The sequence below is a fragment of the Globicephala melas genome, chromosome 2 (genome assembly GCF_963455315.2).
Source record: "Globicephala melas chromosome 2, mGloMel1.2, whole genome shotgun sequence".
NCBI lineage: Eukaryota > Metazoa > Chordata > Mammalia > Artiodactyla > Delphinidae > Globicephala > Globicephala melas.
Genome location: NC_083315.2, coordinates 50,774,601 through 50,789,784, shown reverse-complemented (window position 1 = coordinate 50,789,784; position 15,184 = coordinate 50,774,601). Strand labels below are relative to the sequence as shown.

General features: G+C 38.7%; 1 protein-coding gene across 1 annotated transcript in view; it reads right to left on the bottom strand.

Moving 5' to 3' along the window:
* Positions 1-1,510: 1,510 nt before the first annotated feature.
* ASB7 (ankyrin repeat and SOCS box containing 7) overlaps positions 1,511-15,184 on the bottom strand; it is a 47,614-nt gene continuing 33,940 nt past the window's right edge. The window contains exon 6 of the mRNA XM_030873110.2: positions 1,511-3,445. Coding sequence (XP_030728970.1) covers positions 3,306-3,445 — 140 coding nt within the window. The 3' untranslated portion in view covers positions 1,511-3,305. The remainder of the gene's footprint in view (positions 3,446-15,184) is intronic.

The following is a 15,184-nucleotide window of genomic DNA, read 5'->3' as shown; positions in this document are numbered from 1 at the left end:
TGAAAGACAGCGTTCTGTTTCTTTTGACCAAATAGCTGGAAGTATTAAAAAGTTAAGGTAGACTAGAAATAAAACACAATTCCAATATGTTTTAAACCAGATTTAAGTTTTTTTTTTTAATTCAAATTGACCCAAAGCAAAACTTACATTACAAAGGAAGAACAAAATACATTATGATATAACACACTAGGAGTTACATGAAAGCTAAATTTGTGGGCAAAGGGCCTCATCCCAATCACATTCTGGGCTGATGAGCAATTCTGCAAGAAAGTTAGAATCTCAGTTTTTGTATGGTCCACTCTGGTAATTAAACTACACATTTTCGTCTCATAGGGTGTGTATCTGACAAATCAAGCTAGACTCCCTCACGCTCCAGATGTGTACTCTTGCTACTGCCAGAACACTGAATTCTCTAGCGGAAATGCTGTTCCAAGCATGACTGATAATGAATTAAAAAAACAAAATAGTCAAGTCCTCCAAACTAACAAGCATGGATTATTCTGTGGTAAATAGTTTAGAAATATGGGAATTAAATAATCTAAAAAACTTACTCTGCTGTACATTTATAAACACAAATATTTACACACAAAAAAATCTGTTTTTAAAAGATGAGGTTTGCAGTTCATTAATGATCATAATCTTTTATGAGCTGGTTTCTTTGGTGTACTTGCCAAATATATGTCTATAAAGGTTTAGTAATAGGCTTAAATAATAAATTTCAAAAGAAACATAGAAGGATCAGTGACAAATTTGATACTATTCTGAACATTTCAGTCAAGATTCTGGAAAAACCAATCAGTTGATTTTCTTAAAATATTTGTTCTCATTATGTTACTACAGAAAGCTTCTCTGCCAATCAAATTCAAGTGCAGACCGGCACGTTCATCCCTATATTCCACCAGTTACCAACTTGGAGACATTTTAGTTACTGTTAAATATGATATGTGATTGGGATTCTATTAACAACAACAACAAAAACATTCTTTTTAAACTTCCAGAAAAATGAAACCTCAAACAATAAATAATGGAATTATACACTTCTTCATTAAATAGAAATTTTGATTCCAGGAAGAGCATTCATAATTTTTTTCTGAAGTCACAGCAGCAATACAGAACAAAGAATTTACCTTCATCTGACCTTTTTACTTGGAATTCCCTGACTCAAACTCAGTGGCTAACTTAATTTGGAAACCTTTGACTGGCTGGGGAAAGAAAATCATTTTGAACTAACTGAATAAATTAATAGACACATGAGGAAATAAGTCCTGTGCAAATGTAACATTAACACCACTGCTCAGAGTGCAGGACCCCACAAGACCTCCCATCTCCTCGTCTCCCTGGGCCCAGGGTTTCAGGGAGAAGTAACACAATTCATTTCTGGCCATGCCAGGTCCCTGATGCCGCAAATGTGTCCTAGCTCTGACCTGGCTATTGGTTTCCAGAATGAGAACACAGCTCAGCTCCTAGCTTCATAAAGGACTCTCTCTCAGAAGATAACTTTTTGGAGATATTTTTACGAAAAAAAAAAAGACAGACCACCCATTTCTATCCATCATGTTCCAGTTACAGTTTTGGGATGGTTACAAAACTGGCCACACTCTTAGTGGCTCCCTGTAGAAGAGGCTATGTAGCCCATCCGTGATCCCCCACAACAACCTCTTCCCGAAGCTGCCCGTTCTTCAGAAACCTGTACCCAGCCTAGGCCCAGCAGATCAGACATCTGATGCCACAGCTACTCTGCATCCAAGAGAATAAACTCTGTGCTTGAGGAAATAACACTGCTGGCTCTGAAAAGGGTAAAGCCAGAGTAGACTCCTAATTCTGCTTAGTTATACTTTTCAGGTGAAATTCAGACAAGAGAAGCCCTTCATCTTGTAAACTTCTGATAACGAATTTATTACTGGTATGTAACTATTCTGAAATTTCCTAAAGCACTAAGAACAATACTGGGATATTTTTAAAGTTTCTTCTGAAACTAATATGATGACAAATCAAGCACAGAACTCATTTCCAAGGGCATCACCATAGATCTCTAATGCCTCTAGAACCACTGTTATTGACACTTTATCATATTTATGTTTACACTGCAAACATATGCCAATCAACCCAGAAAATAACTGTTCTGAAGAGCGTCACTGTGCATAACTTTAAAATAGATAGGAAATGCTTAATTAGCATATTAGGAATTAACCAGATTTACAAATGTGCACCCATTAGAAATTTTACCCTTTAGAAATTTTATTTCAACTGGGAGGAAAAAAACACCATGAAACCACCCCAAATTATTTAACCATTAAAGCCAAATGGTTTAACAATATTTGGGGCTATTTTTAGGGAATACTCTACCACCAGGACATGAAATTTTCGGCTTAAAGTGAAGTAAAAGACAAAGCTTAAAATGGAAATTGCAACTGACATACTATGGTTCTGCAATTAAAATTAGTGGTGGTTCCTGTTCTCACAGGCATGTCAAAGCCAGCTGTGGAATGAGGAACATCAAGTGAAATAATGGATAAAATACACCAGAAAGAGTACTGCACTGGAGGCACTGTTTTAAAAACAGAATACACGGGCTTTACAAAGTTATTTTCTTTCCCATCAGTTTTTTTAAAAGCACAATTCAACTAGAGACAGAAGTTGAGACGCAACGTCTCTGGGTAGTGTACTACAGTTGTTAAAAAAATAAGTTTAAAACAAGAGCACACCAACAGGAAAGCAGAGGTAATGGATTTATGTCATCCAAAGCTACATTAATTAGGAAAAGAACAGTTTGAAACAGCCAATTTGTACTCATTAAAAATGACTGAGGTGACAGCGTTACTTTAAAATTTTCTTAGAGCATTTTCCAGTAGAACCCAGGATGCCCCGGGTAAAACTGTGCCTCCAAACTGTAACAAGTGCTCTGCTGGTTTATAATATTGTGCACGTCAATGAAACCATAAATTTGGAAAGGGTAAATTCTCCACTCCTAACCTGCTTGTGTCATTTTGGAAAAACAATTGTTTTAAATGCAATATTGTATAGAAAGCTTGAACCTCGTAAACTTGGACCAAGAAACCAAATTAAGACCTTCAAGCATGTGTGTGTGTGTGTGTGTGTGTGTGTGTGTGTGTGTTTATATATATAAAAACATCCCTCCCCTACAATGAAAACCAAACAAACAAACAAACAAAACCTAAAAGTGTATACCTGCTTTCTGATTTCACAGCAAATCAGAAATTGCATAGGATATACTTTGTGCAAGGCAAAAAGCCTTTTAAGTATCTGGAATATAACTCCTAATCTTGCTCACAGTTCTGTGTATATCAGATATCATCAAATTTGTGTTTTAAGTAGTCTTTCATGACCTTGGCAATTGGTAGTTCATCAAGTAGCTTTAGGTTTTGAAGGCCTATACATTGTCGAATTTTAATTCGGCACAGGTCCTGCAAGTTTCTGGGCTGTCCTATAAAGACACAAAAAAGAAAATGTTACAAAGCTGAAAAGCACAACATTTAAGGCGGGCTTTAAGGTTCTGGAAAGAATAGTTTATTTCACTGGGAAGTGTCTCTCTGTGGACTTTACATGCAAAGGATCAGAGAGACTCTAGCTAAGAGGACATGTCCTGGGTACCTTCATACGGCGTCTCATTTGATCCTTTTCACATCCCTGGGATGGTCGATATTTTCACCTCCATTTTACAAATAGGGACACTAAAGATCAGGGATTTTAGTCAATTGCTCAATGTCAGACGACCAATTAAAGCTTTTTAGACAGAGGCTAAAACCATATCTTCTGACTCTAAGCCTGGTATGCCTACCAGTACAAACTGAAATGTCAGTTCTTGTCCCAGGTAGGCCTCTAATATGCTGGGTGAACCAGTGTGAGGCAAATCACTCTTCTGGGCCTCAGTTTCTCAACCTGAAAAGTGAGAGAACTAAAAGAGATGCTTTCTAACATGGCTCCTCCTGTCAGCTCACTGTCCAGGGCACAGAACACAATCCCGGGGAGCTCTCCCAAATGACATCTGCCCCGCTGTTCACCATGATTCTGGACACAGTAGAACTTGGCTGTGGGGAGAGCGTGGACTGGGAGGGCGGGGGGGGGGGGGCGGAAAAAGCACCCCAAGCTATTCTGAATCCCCACCTCTTCAGACATGCCACCCTGACCATCTGCCAATAAAAACCTCTGCTATAACCCAACTCAAAAGAAAAATTACAAAATGCAATTTCTTTCACTTTTGAATACTTCGTTTTACCAAATCAATACAGATGACCACAAACACAAGCAAAAATTCTTTGCCACAGAGCCTCAGAAGTGTTTGGATTCACATAAATTCTACTTTCATGTTAAATGGTAATAATAATACAAACTAACACATGTTGAATGTGTACTCTGTGCCATGTAGTCTTATAAGCTCCCGACATATACTAACTCGTTTAATCCTTTTACGAGGGAAGTACTTTGATCATCATCCCCATTTTACAGACTGCTTGCATCTCTAAGTAACATGCTCAAAGTCAAGCAGGATGCTATACTTCAGCGATTCTCAAACTTCTTGGCCTCAAAACCTCTTTACAGGGACTTCCTTGGTGGCACAGTGGATGGGAATCCGCCTGCCAATGCAAAGGACACGGATTCGATCCCTGGTCCGGGAGGATCCCACGTGCCGCGGAGTGGCTAAGTCTGTGCACCACGGCTGCTGAGCCAGGGCTCTAGAGCCTGTGAGCTACAACTGCTGAGCCTGCGCTCTAGAGCTACCAGCCACAACTACTGAGCCTGCGATCTAGAGCCTGTGGGCTGCGACTGCTGGGCCCGTGCGCCTGGAGCCAGGCTCCGCAACAGGGGGGGCACCGCAATGAGAGGCCCGCGCACCGCAGCAGAGAGTGGTCCCCGCTCGCCACAACTGGAGGGGGCCCGTGCTTAGCAGTGAGGACCCAACGCAGCCATAAATAAATAATAAATAAATAATTTAAAAAAAAAACTCTTTACACTTCACCATATTAGAAGTTAAAACAGAAATTTCAGAAATACTTAATTCATTTAAAAATAACAAAGATAAACCCATTATATGTTAGTTAGCATAAATACCATTGTTATGAAGGTAACAATATTCTCAAAAATAAATGAGAAGAATGGCATTCTTCCACATTTCTGAAAACCTTTTAAAGGTCTGGCTTAACAGATGATAGCTGAACTCTCATATATGCTCCTACACCCAATCTGTTGTGATGAAACCACATCATCCAGTCTCTGGGGAAGTCCACTTACTCTCATAAAAGAAGGAATGTGGAAAAGACAAATAATGTCTTAGTATTATTATGAAAATTGCTTTGACCTCGATATCCTGAAAGGGTCTGGCTAACTCCAGGGGTCCCCAGGCCATACATGGAGTACTACTGCTATACTTAGTACTTACTTGAATAGTACTCATTTACAGGGATCACCATTATTCAAAATTAAGTAATTCTTTATAAACGAAAAAGAGTCCTTAAAACTTAGACCTCTGCTCTGTAAGCCCTGTGCTTTCCAAGAGGTACTTAATACATGGTCTCTTAACAGAATCACAGCTGAAGCTACTGCTTTCCTAAAAATGGCTGTAAGCTAGGGGCACGTGTATCCGTGGATGTCTGCATAAGGATCCCTGTGAGGCTGTAGCACTCACTCATGAGTCTCTTGGTGAGGTACGTCCCCCTCATCGTCCAGATCTCTACTAAAAGGGCACTGCTGAAAGGGAGATGAGGTCAGGTTCCCCATCAGATTCTCTCCGAGCTCCTTTTCTCTACAGTACTTAACAAGGCTATGATTTTACATTTACTTGGTGATTACCCATTAATGTCCATCTTCCTCACATGTTCCATGAGGGTAAGATGATTTCTGGCTGCCAATGCAAAAGTCCAATGCCTAACACAATACTCAACAAATACTAGTTGAACAAATGAACACTTAATAGGCTTGTCCTTAATGTATAAAACAGCTCATTGCAAAACACACCCATGTCAACAGCAAATCATTTTCTAACCTGTTTTGAATTATTTTTCATCACCATTCATGGGCTACCTTTAGGAAGAGAATAAATTATCACTGTCATTTTTCAATAAATGCTTATAGTATTTGATCTGCAAATGCAAACCAGAATATGTATCAGATTTGAATCTTCTTTTTTTAAAGAATTTGATTTTCCTAATAGATGGCAGGTTCTTTTCAAGTATAATATTAATGAAAAGAACAACCACGATGTATTCAGGCAAAAAACAGATGACATAGAATTGACATATATAAATATACATGTGTACTTAAATGAAAACATATCATCTAACAATGTGGAAAACCTGTATTATTGGAATTTGCTTAGCTAAGATAGAAAAGATGGAGACAATAGGTTCCAAATAGGGGATCTTCTGATGGTCTCGTTTTGTGGCAGATTATACTCTCCAAAAACGACCACAGTACCTCCTATGCCTCATGCTCTTTTTTTTACAATGTGACTGGATACCCCATCATTAAGAGACAGTATCTAGGTTCCCTCTCCTTGAAACTGGGTGGGCTCATGACTATGGTGGAACTCAGATCATAGCTTTCACTTGGCTCTTGGGACATTCACTCTTGGCACACAGCTATCACCACGCCATGAAGAAGTCTCAGCAGTCTACAAAAAGGAACTGAGGTCATTGCCCAACATCCAGGCTGAGCTCCCAGCCAAGTGCCCGCACAACTAGCCAGCCATCAGGGTGAGCCCTTTTGACAGTGGAGAGGCCCCAGTCAAGTGGCTCCAGATGACACTGCTTGGAGTAGAGAAGTAAAATAATCAATTATTATTATTTTAAGCCACTAAAATTTGCAGCATTAGATAACCAAGTGAGATTCTGGGACGTGGAAGTAGGGGGTTGTCATTAAAAAAAAAATCTAAAATAGATGGCTTTGTCATTGGGACCAGGCAGGGGGGAAAAGCTTTGACGAGGCTGTTGGTCAGGGCTTAAAGGAAAGTTTTAAAAATGTTACTAGAAGCTGGAGGAAAGGAGAGACTTTTAATTGTTTAATAAGTTCAAGGGAGGCAGCTACAGAAATACTACCACCCTCAGAAGCTATTGGTGCATTAGCCTTTCCCAGGGAAAAATGCACTTTCTATGCCTAAATATCAGAAAGTTTTACTCAGTTTGCTACCGAATTTTCTTCTTCTTAAGCAGTGTGTTGTGGCAGTCTTTTAATGTTTGGGGAGAATGTGATCTTTTGAAGATTTCCTGACCATGTATAATTCCTGTCTGCAGAAAGACCTTGAACGGTAAAGGCCAGAGTGGTTAAAAGCATCAACTCTGCAGCCAGCATCAAGTGCTGGCCCCAGTAGCTCCTGGGTGAGCTACTTAGCCTCCTGCCTTGGTTTCTGCATCTATGAACTAAGGATAACACCATCTACATAATAGGCCTTACAAGCACAAAAAGAATTAGTTTTGGTAAAGTGCTTACAATAGTGCCCAGGCATATAGTAAGAGCTATAGAGTATTTGGTAAATAAATGTTAAAATAGTAATTTTAAATACTTGTAAGGATATGTTTTGCTTCCCCTTCTCAGAAAAGTAGAGGGCTCCTTTTTGGAAGATGAAGCTTCCTGGTGTTAAGACGGTAAGAAAACTAGCTGACAACTTAACAGTAAAAGAACAACTCGTAATCTAGTCCTGGGAAACAGTGCTGAGCAAACTGATGGAAATCATATTCTGGAAATCACTACATGACCTGGATTCGGCAGAGATGTGAGAACTTAGTATAAAAAAGCTGTGCAGTGATGAAGTGAGGTTGTGTCGTTATACTACTGCTCCACAAATATACAGATATTCCCTCACCTTGCCAGGTAGTAGCACTGAGTGAAAAGCGGGCTACATAATAAAGAGTAATAAAGACTAATTGTAATGACTGTTATTTCTAAGACTATTTAAGGACCCATTTTTTCAAGAATATCATTTTAGGAATAGAAGATTATGACTGAAAAAGAAGTACAGCCATACCTCGTTTTATTGTGTTTTGCAGATACTGCATTTTTTACAAATTGAAGGTCTGTGGCAACCCTGAATTGAGGAAGTCTATCAGTGCCATTTTTCCAGCAGCATTTGCTCACTTCATGTCTCTGTGTCACATTTTGGTAGTTCTTGCAATATTTCAAACATTGCCATTATTATATTATTATGGTGATCTGTGATCAGTGATCCTTTTCTTGAAGCTACTACTAGGCTAAAGGCTCAGATGATGATTAGCATTTTCTAGCAATAAAGTATTTTTAAAATTAAGATACGCACATTGTTTTTTTAGACATAATGCTATTGCACACTTGATATACTACAATATAGTCTAAACATAACTTTTCCATGCACTGGGAAACCAAACAATTTGTATGACTTGCTTTATTGCAACAGTCACTTTATTGCAGTGGTCTGGAACAGAACCTGCAGCATCTCTGAGATGTGCCTCTTATTTATTTTCTTGTCAATATATCACTCAAAAGTATTTATTGAGCACCTACTATGTACTTAAAAATGCACTGTCCCAGAGATTAAAGGGGCAAGAAAAAGAAGGAGGTGGTAGCAGAGGAAAAGAAGGCAGAGAAAGAGAATAAAGGGAACAAAAGCAAAAAACCAACACATGTGCATGCTGTTTACCAGGCGTCTTAGAAAATTACTCCTGTCCTCTTAAATAGCAACTGCCTTGTCCATGGGATGACAGGGGAGACCTTGGGGGACATCTCACAAAAAGAGTATAATTTAAGGAATTATAAACACTATGGGGGATGCAGAAACACTACAAACTATTATTCATACTAATGAACTACAATGGGATTACATAATACTTCAAAGGGTTATTAGTCTTTCCATTTGGTAAAGAAGCCCATCATTAGTAATAATTGGGCTGGTATAAAATAGGAAATCAGCTTTTGAAGGGTCTGGTCTAGTATAATTACAAAACCAGGGCAGCAGCATAATTTTGAAAATTAAATATCCTAAAGCACCTCCTTTTGACATGACCACCACTGCATTTATAATAGGCTAAACTTATTTATTTAGCACTCTCCATCTTTGGTCAACATCTGGAATGGTCTCCCAATACCTCTTTGTTTTATTTCAGTTTCCCATTTTAAGACCCTACCATAAACACGTTTTATTCCTTTGCTCTTGCCTCTGAATTCCCTTCACAGAGACTTAGTATGAAATGTGTTAAATCTTATTTTACAGGACAAAGGTAGTTGCGAGCTCACCTCAAAATAAAAATCATGGTATTGTAAAATAAAAGGCTACTCTGATTTAACTCTTAGATAGAATCCAAAAGTACACAATGTCAGCCTTGATGACATTTGTCCACTTGTTACATTTTTCTTCACAGGCACACGAGCTTTGACCTATTTTTCTCATTTGCACTAAGCCAAACAAAAGCATATATTGCTTCCTAACAAATAACAGAAATCCCTAGAAACCTACATAAAAAATAGAAAGTAATACAAATATGACAGAAATAGTACAGAATAAGGTAATACTTTCCATATCAAAGAACCTTAAAATGTGGTGTAATTTGACTTAAAACTGTGTACTATTTATTTATTTCTAAAAGTGATTTTAATCATTGGGACTAAATAACCTAATAAGACTACAATGTAGATGTGTAGCAAAATCCCCAATGAGAAGAAAAATCAATAATCAAAAATAACCTTAGTTAAAATGTGTTACACAAATTATTTCCCCAAAGAGTTATACTAAGGTAACACTATTTTGGTAAGTCATACTAAAAAAAAAAAAAAGAAAAAAAAAGTGCGAAGAAATTGATTAAAGAAGCATTTGAAAGGAACATAGGAGTAAGGTCACCTGATGCCGAGGGGTTGTATGAGGTCATCTGCTTACATACCTACCTGCTGCTGTGCTGGACCTAGCTGAGAAAGCCACAGCCTAAACTTCACTTTCTTAAAATTAAAGTCATGATTTATATTCTTACTTTTTTTAAAGTTTAAAACTTTGCAGCTAAAACATACTACTTGACTATGACTAAAATTTAAAGACATATTTAAATAAAAACATATAGTGTTTATAAAACAGTATTTTTAAATGCCTGTGATTTCAGTTACTGTAGTGTTTATAAAATAGTATTTTTAAATGCCCGTAACTGATGTTCTAGAAAGTAACAATCTTAAGTACTTGATGGATTAATTTTCTGCAAAACAGTTTATCCAACTCATTCCCATTTACCTAATCTTTTTCTCTTAGAAGTATGAGCCCTTTATTTTTCAAATTCCTTTTGGTCAATTTACTTATTTAAAAAGTTTTTATTTAAATAAAATATTTTAAAATTATTAAATACATTAAAATTATTTAAAATTTAATTTAAATAATTAATTCCTTTTATTAACTCCTTTAATTCCTTAAAACATACAAATCAAAATATTGATACAACCCAGCACTACCTTTTACCTACCACTGAAGCATACTGAGCAGCTGCTTCAAGTATTTGGACAGCATCTACTAGAAACACAGATCAGTGCATTACCTTAGACTCCTCTGGATATTAAACACAAACCCAATTGGCATATTCTCTGCCTTAAGAGTAATTTATACGAGAGCCTGCTATGCTATGTATAAAAAAAAAAAAAAATGTGTTTAGTGAACAGTTAAGTGGATAACTTACTCAAGGACTCCTTGGCACCTCTGATATGCTGCTGTGCACGGTGAATCTCTGAAACTGGGATCTAGAATCCAGGGTACTAGTCTTCTAAACTGACTTGCACTCTTAAAATTATAGGACCTCAAAGAATTTTTGTTTATGTGTGTTATATCCATCTATATTCATCATATCTAGAAAATAAACTTCAGAAATTTTAAAAATACTTATTGATTCACTTAAAATAATAGTAATAAATTTATTATCAGTTGAAATAAGTTTTTATGGGAAGAAAAAGCTGCTTTTCAAAACAAGAAAGATTTCATGAGAAGAGTGGCACTGTTTTACATCTCTACAAATATCTCTTAGGTCTGGCTTCAGAGAAGACTGCTGGATTTACAGATCTGCTTCTGCGTACCATCTGTTGTAATATGCTGTCGTGATTGAAGCAGATGAAGAAAATCCAGACTCACATAGGTAGTTGGAAAAGGAAGTAATATTTTAATGGCCTTTTTAGATAATCATGGATCTTCTTTGATACTTCACCAAAACTCAACAAGAGTTGTTTTTTTAAAGGTTAGATGCAATATGGAATCTGAAACCACAACAATGAACTTCTTTATACTCTTTCACATTAAAATCCATTGGTCTGTTTTGCCCTCTGAATGGATCTTTTACCCATGCATGATTTTGTAACATCATGCATTAGTCATTTGGAAAATACTGGTTACCTGGGTTATTATGCAGATCTTCCAAATGTTGACCCAATTTATTACATGATATCAAAAAATTACTTTTGTTATTATCTCTACTAATCTCAAAAAAGTCTTTACATGTTGGGAAACTGGCAATATCCCAGTGGCAAATACAAAAATACAGGCTTTTCAAAATTCTAACTTTCACTTGAAAGCTCAAATTTTATGACTCCCCATAAATACTGTAAGTTGTTTTCCATAAGGTGACAAACGCACTTTATTCATTTTCAACAAAATGTCTACCAAATACCAAAGCCTAAACAGCTATAGTTTGGCTGTCCATCCATCCTTCAGGTAAAAATGGTATTCCACCAAAAATGCTGCTGGTTCAGCTCAAACAAATCACAGATGTACTTTTCCTCCATTCAATCACAGCACTTCATTACACAGTAAGAATACTTTCAATTTCCATCCCACAGAATATTTAAAAGGTACATACTGAAAGGGATAAGATTTAATAAAATTAAATCAAAGAGATTCCTAAATGGAACTGGAACAGTCTTTACTGAGATTGCCTTGTGGTGAAGAACACAACTACTAGTACCCTCTGGGACTACTGCCTTGATTAATGCTGAGGTACCTGCCATTTTACCCACCACAGCTCTTACACCATCAGTGCAAAAGTCAGTGCAGAGACACAGATGCAGAGAACGGACATGTGGGCACGGGGGGGAAGGGGAGGGTGGGATGAATTGGGAGACTAGGTTTGACATAAATACACTACTATGTGTAAAACAGATAGCTCATGGGAACCTGCTGTGCGGCACAGGGAGCTCAGCTCCCTGCTCTGTGATGACCTTGATGGGGGGGGAAGGGGGGAGGGAGGTCCAAGAGGGAGGGGATATAGGTATACATATAGCTGATTCACTTCATTGTACAGCAGAAACTAACACAACACTGTAAAGCAATTTTACTCCAATTAAAAAAAAAAGAAAAGGCAAATAATATCTTAGTATTGTTATGAAATTAGTTTTGGCCTCATGGGCACCTAAAACTGTCTTGAGGACCCCCAAGAGTCCACACTGTTCTACATGAATCCAGAAACAAAATAAAATAAAACCACAAGCAGCAGGATATCATCCCCTTTAAGAGTGTTTATTGGCAAGAATTTTTAAAAGGAGGGACTCCACGGACTATGGTCTAATACCCCCATCTTTCAGAGAAGGAAACAGACCCATGAGGCAGGTGGAGGCTAATCAGCTTGCCCAAGTTTATTAGGTAAGTCAGACACTGGGTCAAGAGCCCATTAACTGCTCTCTCCACCACCAGACTCAGCTGATTCAACAGCACCCATGACACAGGCACAGCTGAGAAACCTTCAGGACGCTATAAAGGAGACACATGCCTCTGAATACAAGTGGGCAAAATTCTACTCAGCCCAAGGGACCATGGATAGGATGATTTTCGCATTGTAAGTAAAAATGATAAAAATAATGAATAGACTTCTGGTTTCAGCTCCAACATATAATGAACTTGAAGTCCTCGCTCCAGTCCTTATAAGAAGAAAAAGCCAAACAAACTGAAATTAATGACTTATCTAGGACCCATCAGTAAACTGATGTCACAGGGCAAACCACCATAAAATCTGGAGAGAGAATCAGATCTAGAGTCACAGCTGAAATCTGTGCACCTGCAGCAGTAGCTATTGGAGCCACAAACTGGTAGGAACACTTAAATGGTCATTGTGACAAACTGCCAGGAGCTGTGCATGGACCAGCCTGAGAGGGAGAGCCACAGTCTTAGGAAACACCCGATGTTCTGAGCTTTCCTTTCAGGAACCCCATCAGGTTCTCACATGAAGAGCCAATAAAGACCCCCTCATGGCTCTGCCAGGGGGAGGGTGAGAATAACTATCTGACATACACTCAGAAACTTCATAACAAAGTCTGTTCTCCAAGGGAAGAGACTTCACCAGAGTCTTACCCCACCTGGAGAATAAATGTTTCTCTGACTCCAGTCACTGCAGTCCTCCTAGCTCACCAAGGTGTGGGTATTTGGGGGTGGGGGGCAGGGCATGAAACAGGGGAGAGGGCAAAACTGCTTTCTCATGAAATCTCTCTTTCTTAAAAAACTTTCATATTCTGAGTAACTCCTTGACTCGGAAAGTTTACATTGTAGGGCAGGGAGATGATAAGGGGAAAAGAGCACTAGATTAAAATCCCATTGCTCAAGGAGAGTTCTATTATTATTTAACCATTTCTCAGGGTAAGCTTTACTTACGAAATAGTCTTTCTTGAAGTTTTAACGTTGCACCTCTTTTAACAACATTTTCTTGTGCTCTTTCTTGTGCCCTTTCTTGTGCATAAATGTTAATTTTTTCTTTTGAATTGGGCAAACATTCCTACAATCTCTGCTCTTTATCTTCAGCTAGAGAATTTTTGCCCATTCCTATATGCCAGAGTTTCCATAATCCTCTTAGCTCCAAATGGTGTCTGTGCAAATGCTACGTACAAATTATTCTACTTTAATTAACTGTATGCATTTGCATGACCCTCAGAATGACTGTCTCCAATAGACCTCCATCAACGGACCTCCATCATCCTCCATCAATGGACCTCCATCAGAACGTCTGCTGCTGTCTGTCATCACCACCATTTCTACCTGTCATCAGTCACATCTTCATTGCTCTCTCTGTTGTTGTCCCTTTAGTTTATTTGCGCCACTCTTTTTTTATCTAGTAAAAGAACTAAAAGACCAAAAACTGGCTTCTCTAAGCAGGAAACACCTTTCCCTCAGCAAGGTGATCCTCATTCTCCAGGTAGGATCCTTGGCTCTTCTTAGCTGTATTTACCGTTCCAGGGCACAAAAAAGCTCCTCCTTCAGTTGACTGGCTTTCTGGAGGTGACCACATTGAGTACCAGCCATTCTAGAAGGCAGAGGTTTCTGGAAGTCTGTCTGTAGAATTAACACCACCTCTTTGTGGCTTCTCCCTCTACTGTGACCAACAAGGCACCCACAGATACTACCTTATAACTAAGCCACTTGACCTGCTCTGTTTTTATGGAGTGTGTGTATCAGAGTTTTTATGGCAATTTTTCTAAAAAGCCACAGTAGCTTTTAGATTCTAGGATTATGATTGTTTTGAGTTCTTCCAATTTAAATAACTTGCTCTCTAGTAAAATGGCCCTGAATAAAGACCACCAAGTGGTATTTCTGCTGTCCTTACACCTCAGGAGTCTGAGTTCTCAGATGTGAGGCCAAGGACTCGGGGCCTAGAGAGCGGTAGCTCTCAGCAGCAGTAAAGACTGAAAGGAGCTCAGGGATTTGACTTGATGGCTCCCTGAACCACCCAACCATCTTTCACTCTGGTTTTCTTTTCTTTTTTTAAAATTATTTGATTAATTTATTTATTTTTGGCTGTATTTGGTCTTCATTGCTGCACGCTGGCTTTCTCTAGTTGTGGCGAGTGGGGGGCTACTCTTTGTTGCAGTGCATGGGCTTCTCATTGCGGTGGCTTCTCTTGTTACGGAGCACAGGCTCTAGGCGTGTGGGCTTCAGTAGTTGTGGCAATGGGCTCAGTAGTTGTGGCTTGCGGGCTCTAGAGCGCAGGCTCAGTAGTTGCAGCACACAGGCTTAGCTGCTCCGCGGCATGTGGGATCTTCCTGGACCAGGGCTCGAACCCATGTCCCCTACATTGGCAGGTGGATCCTTAACCACTACGCCACCAGGGAAGTCCTCACTCTGGTTTCCAAGAGAGCCAGTACAGACCTCCAGAGGGCATCAGCTACAGTTGGTCCTTCTAGCACATAATTATTCACTAGGAAAAGAAAATCTAATAAATAATGCACAGGTGAAGCAGAAACACTTAATTTGCTTTTGGCA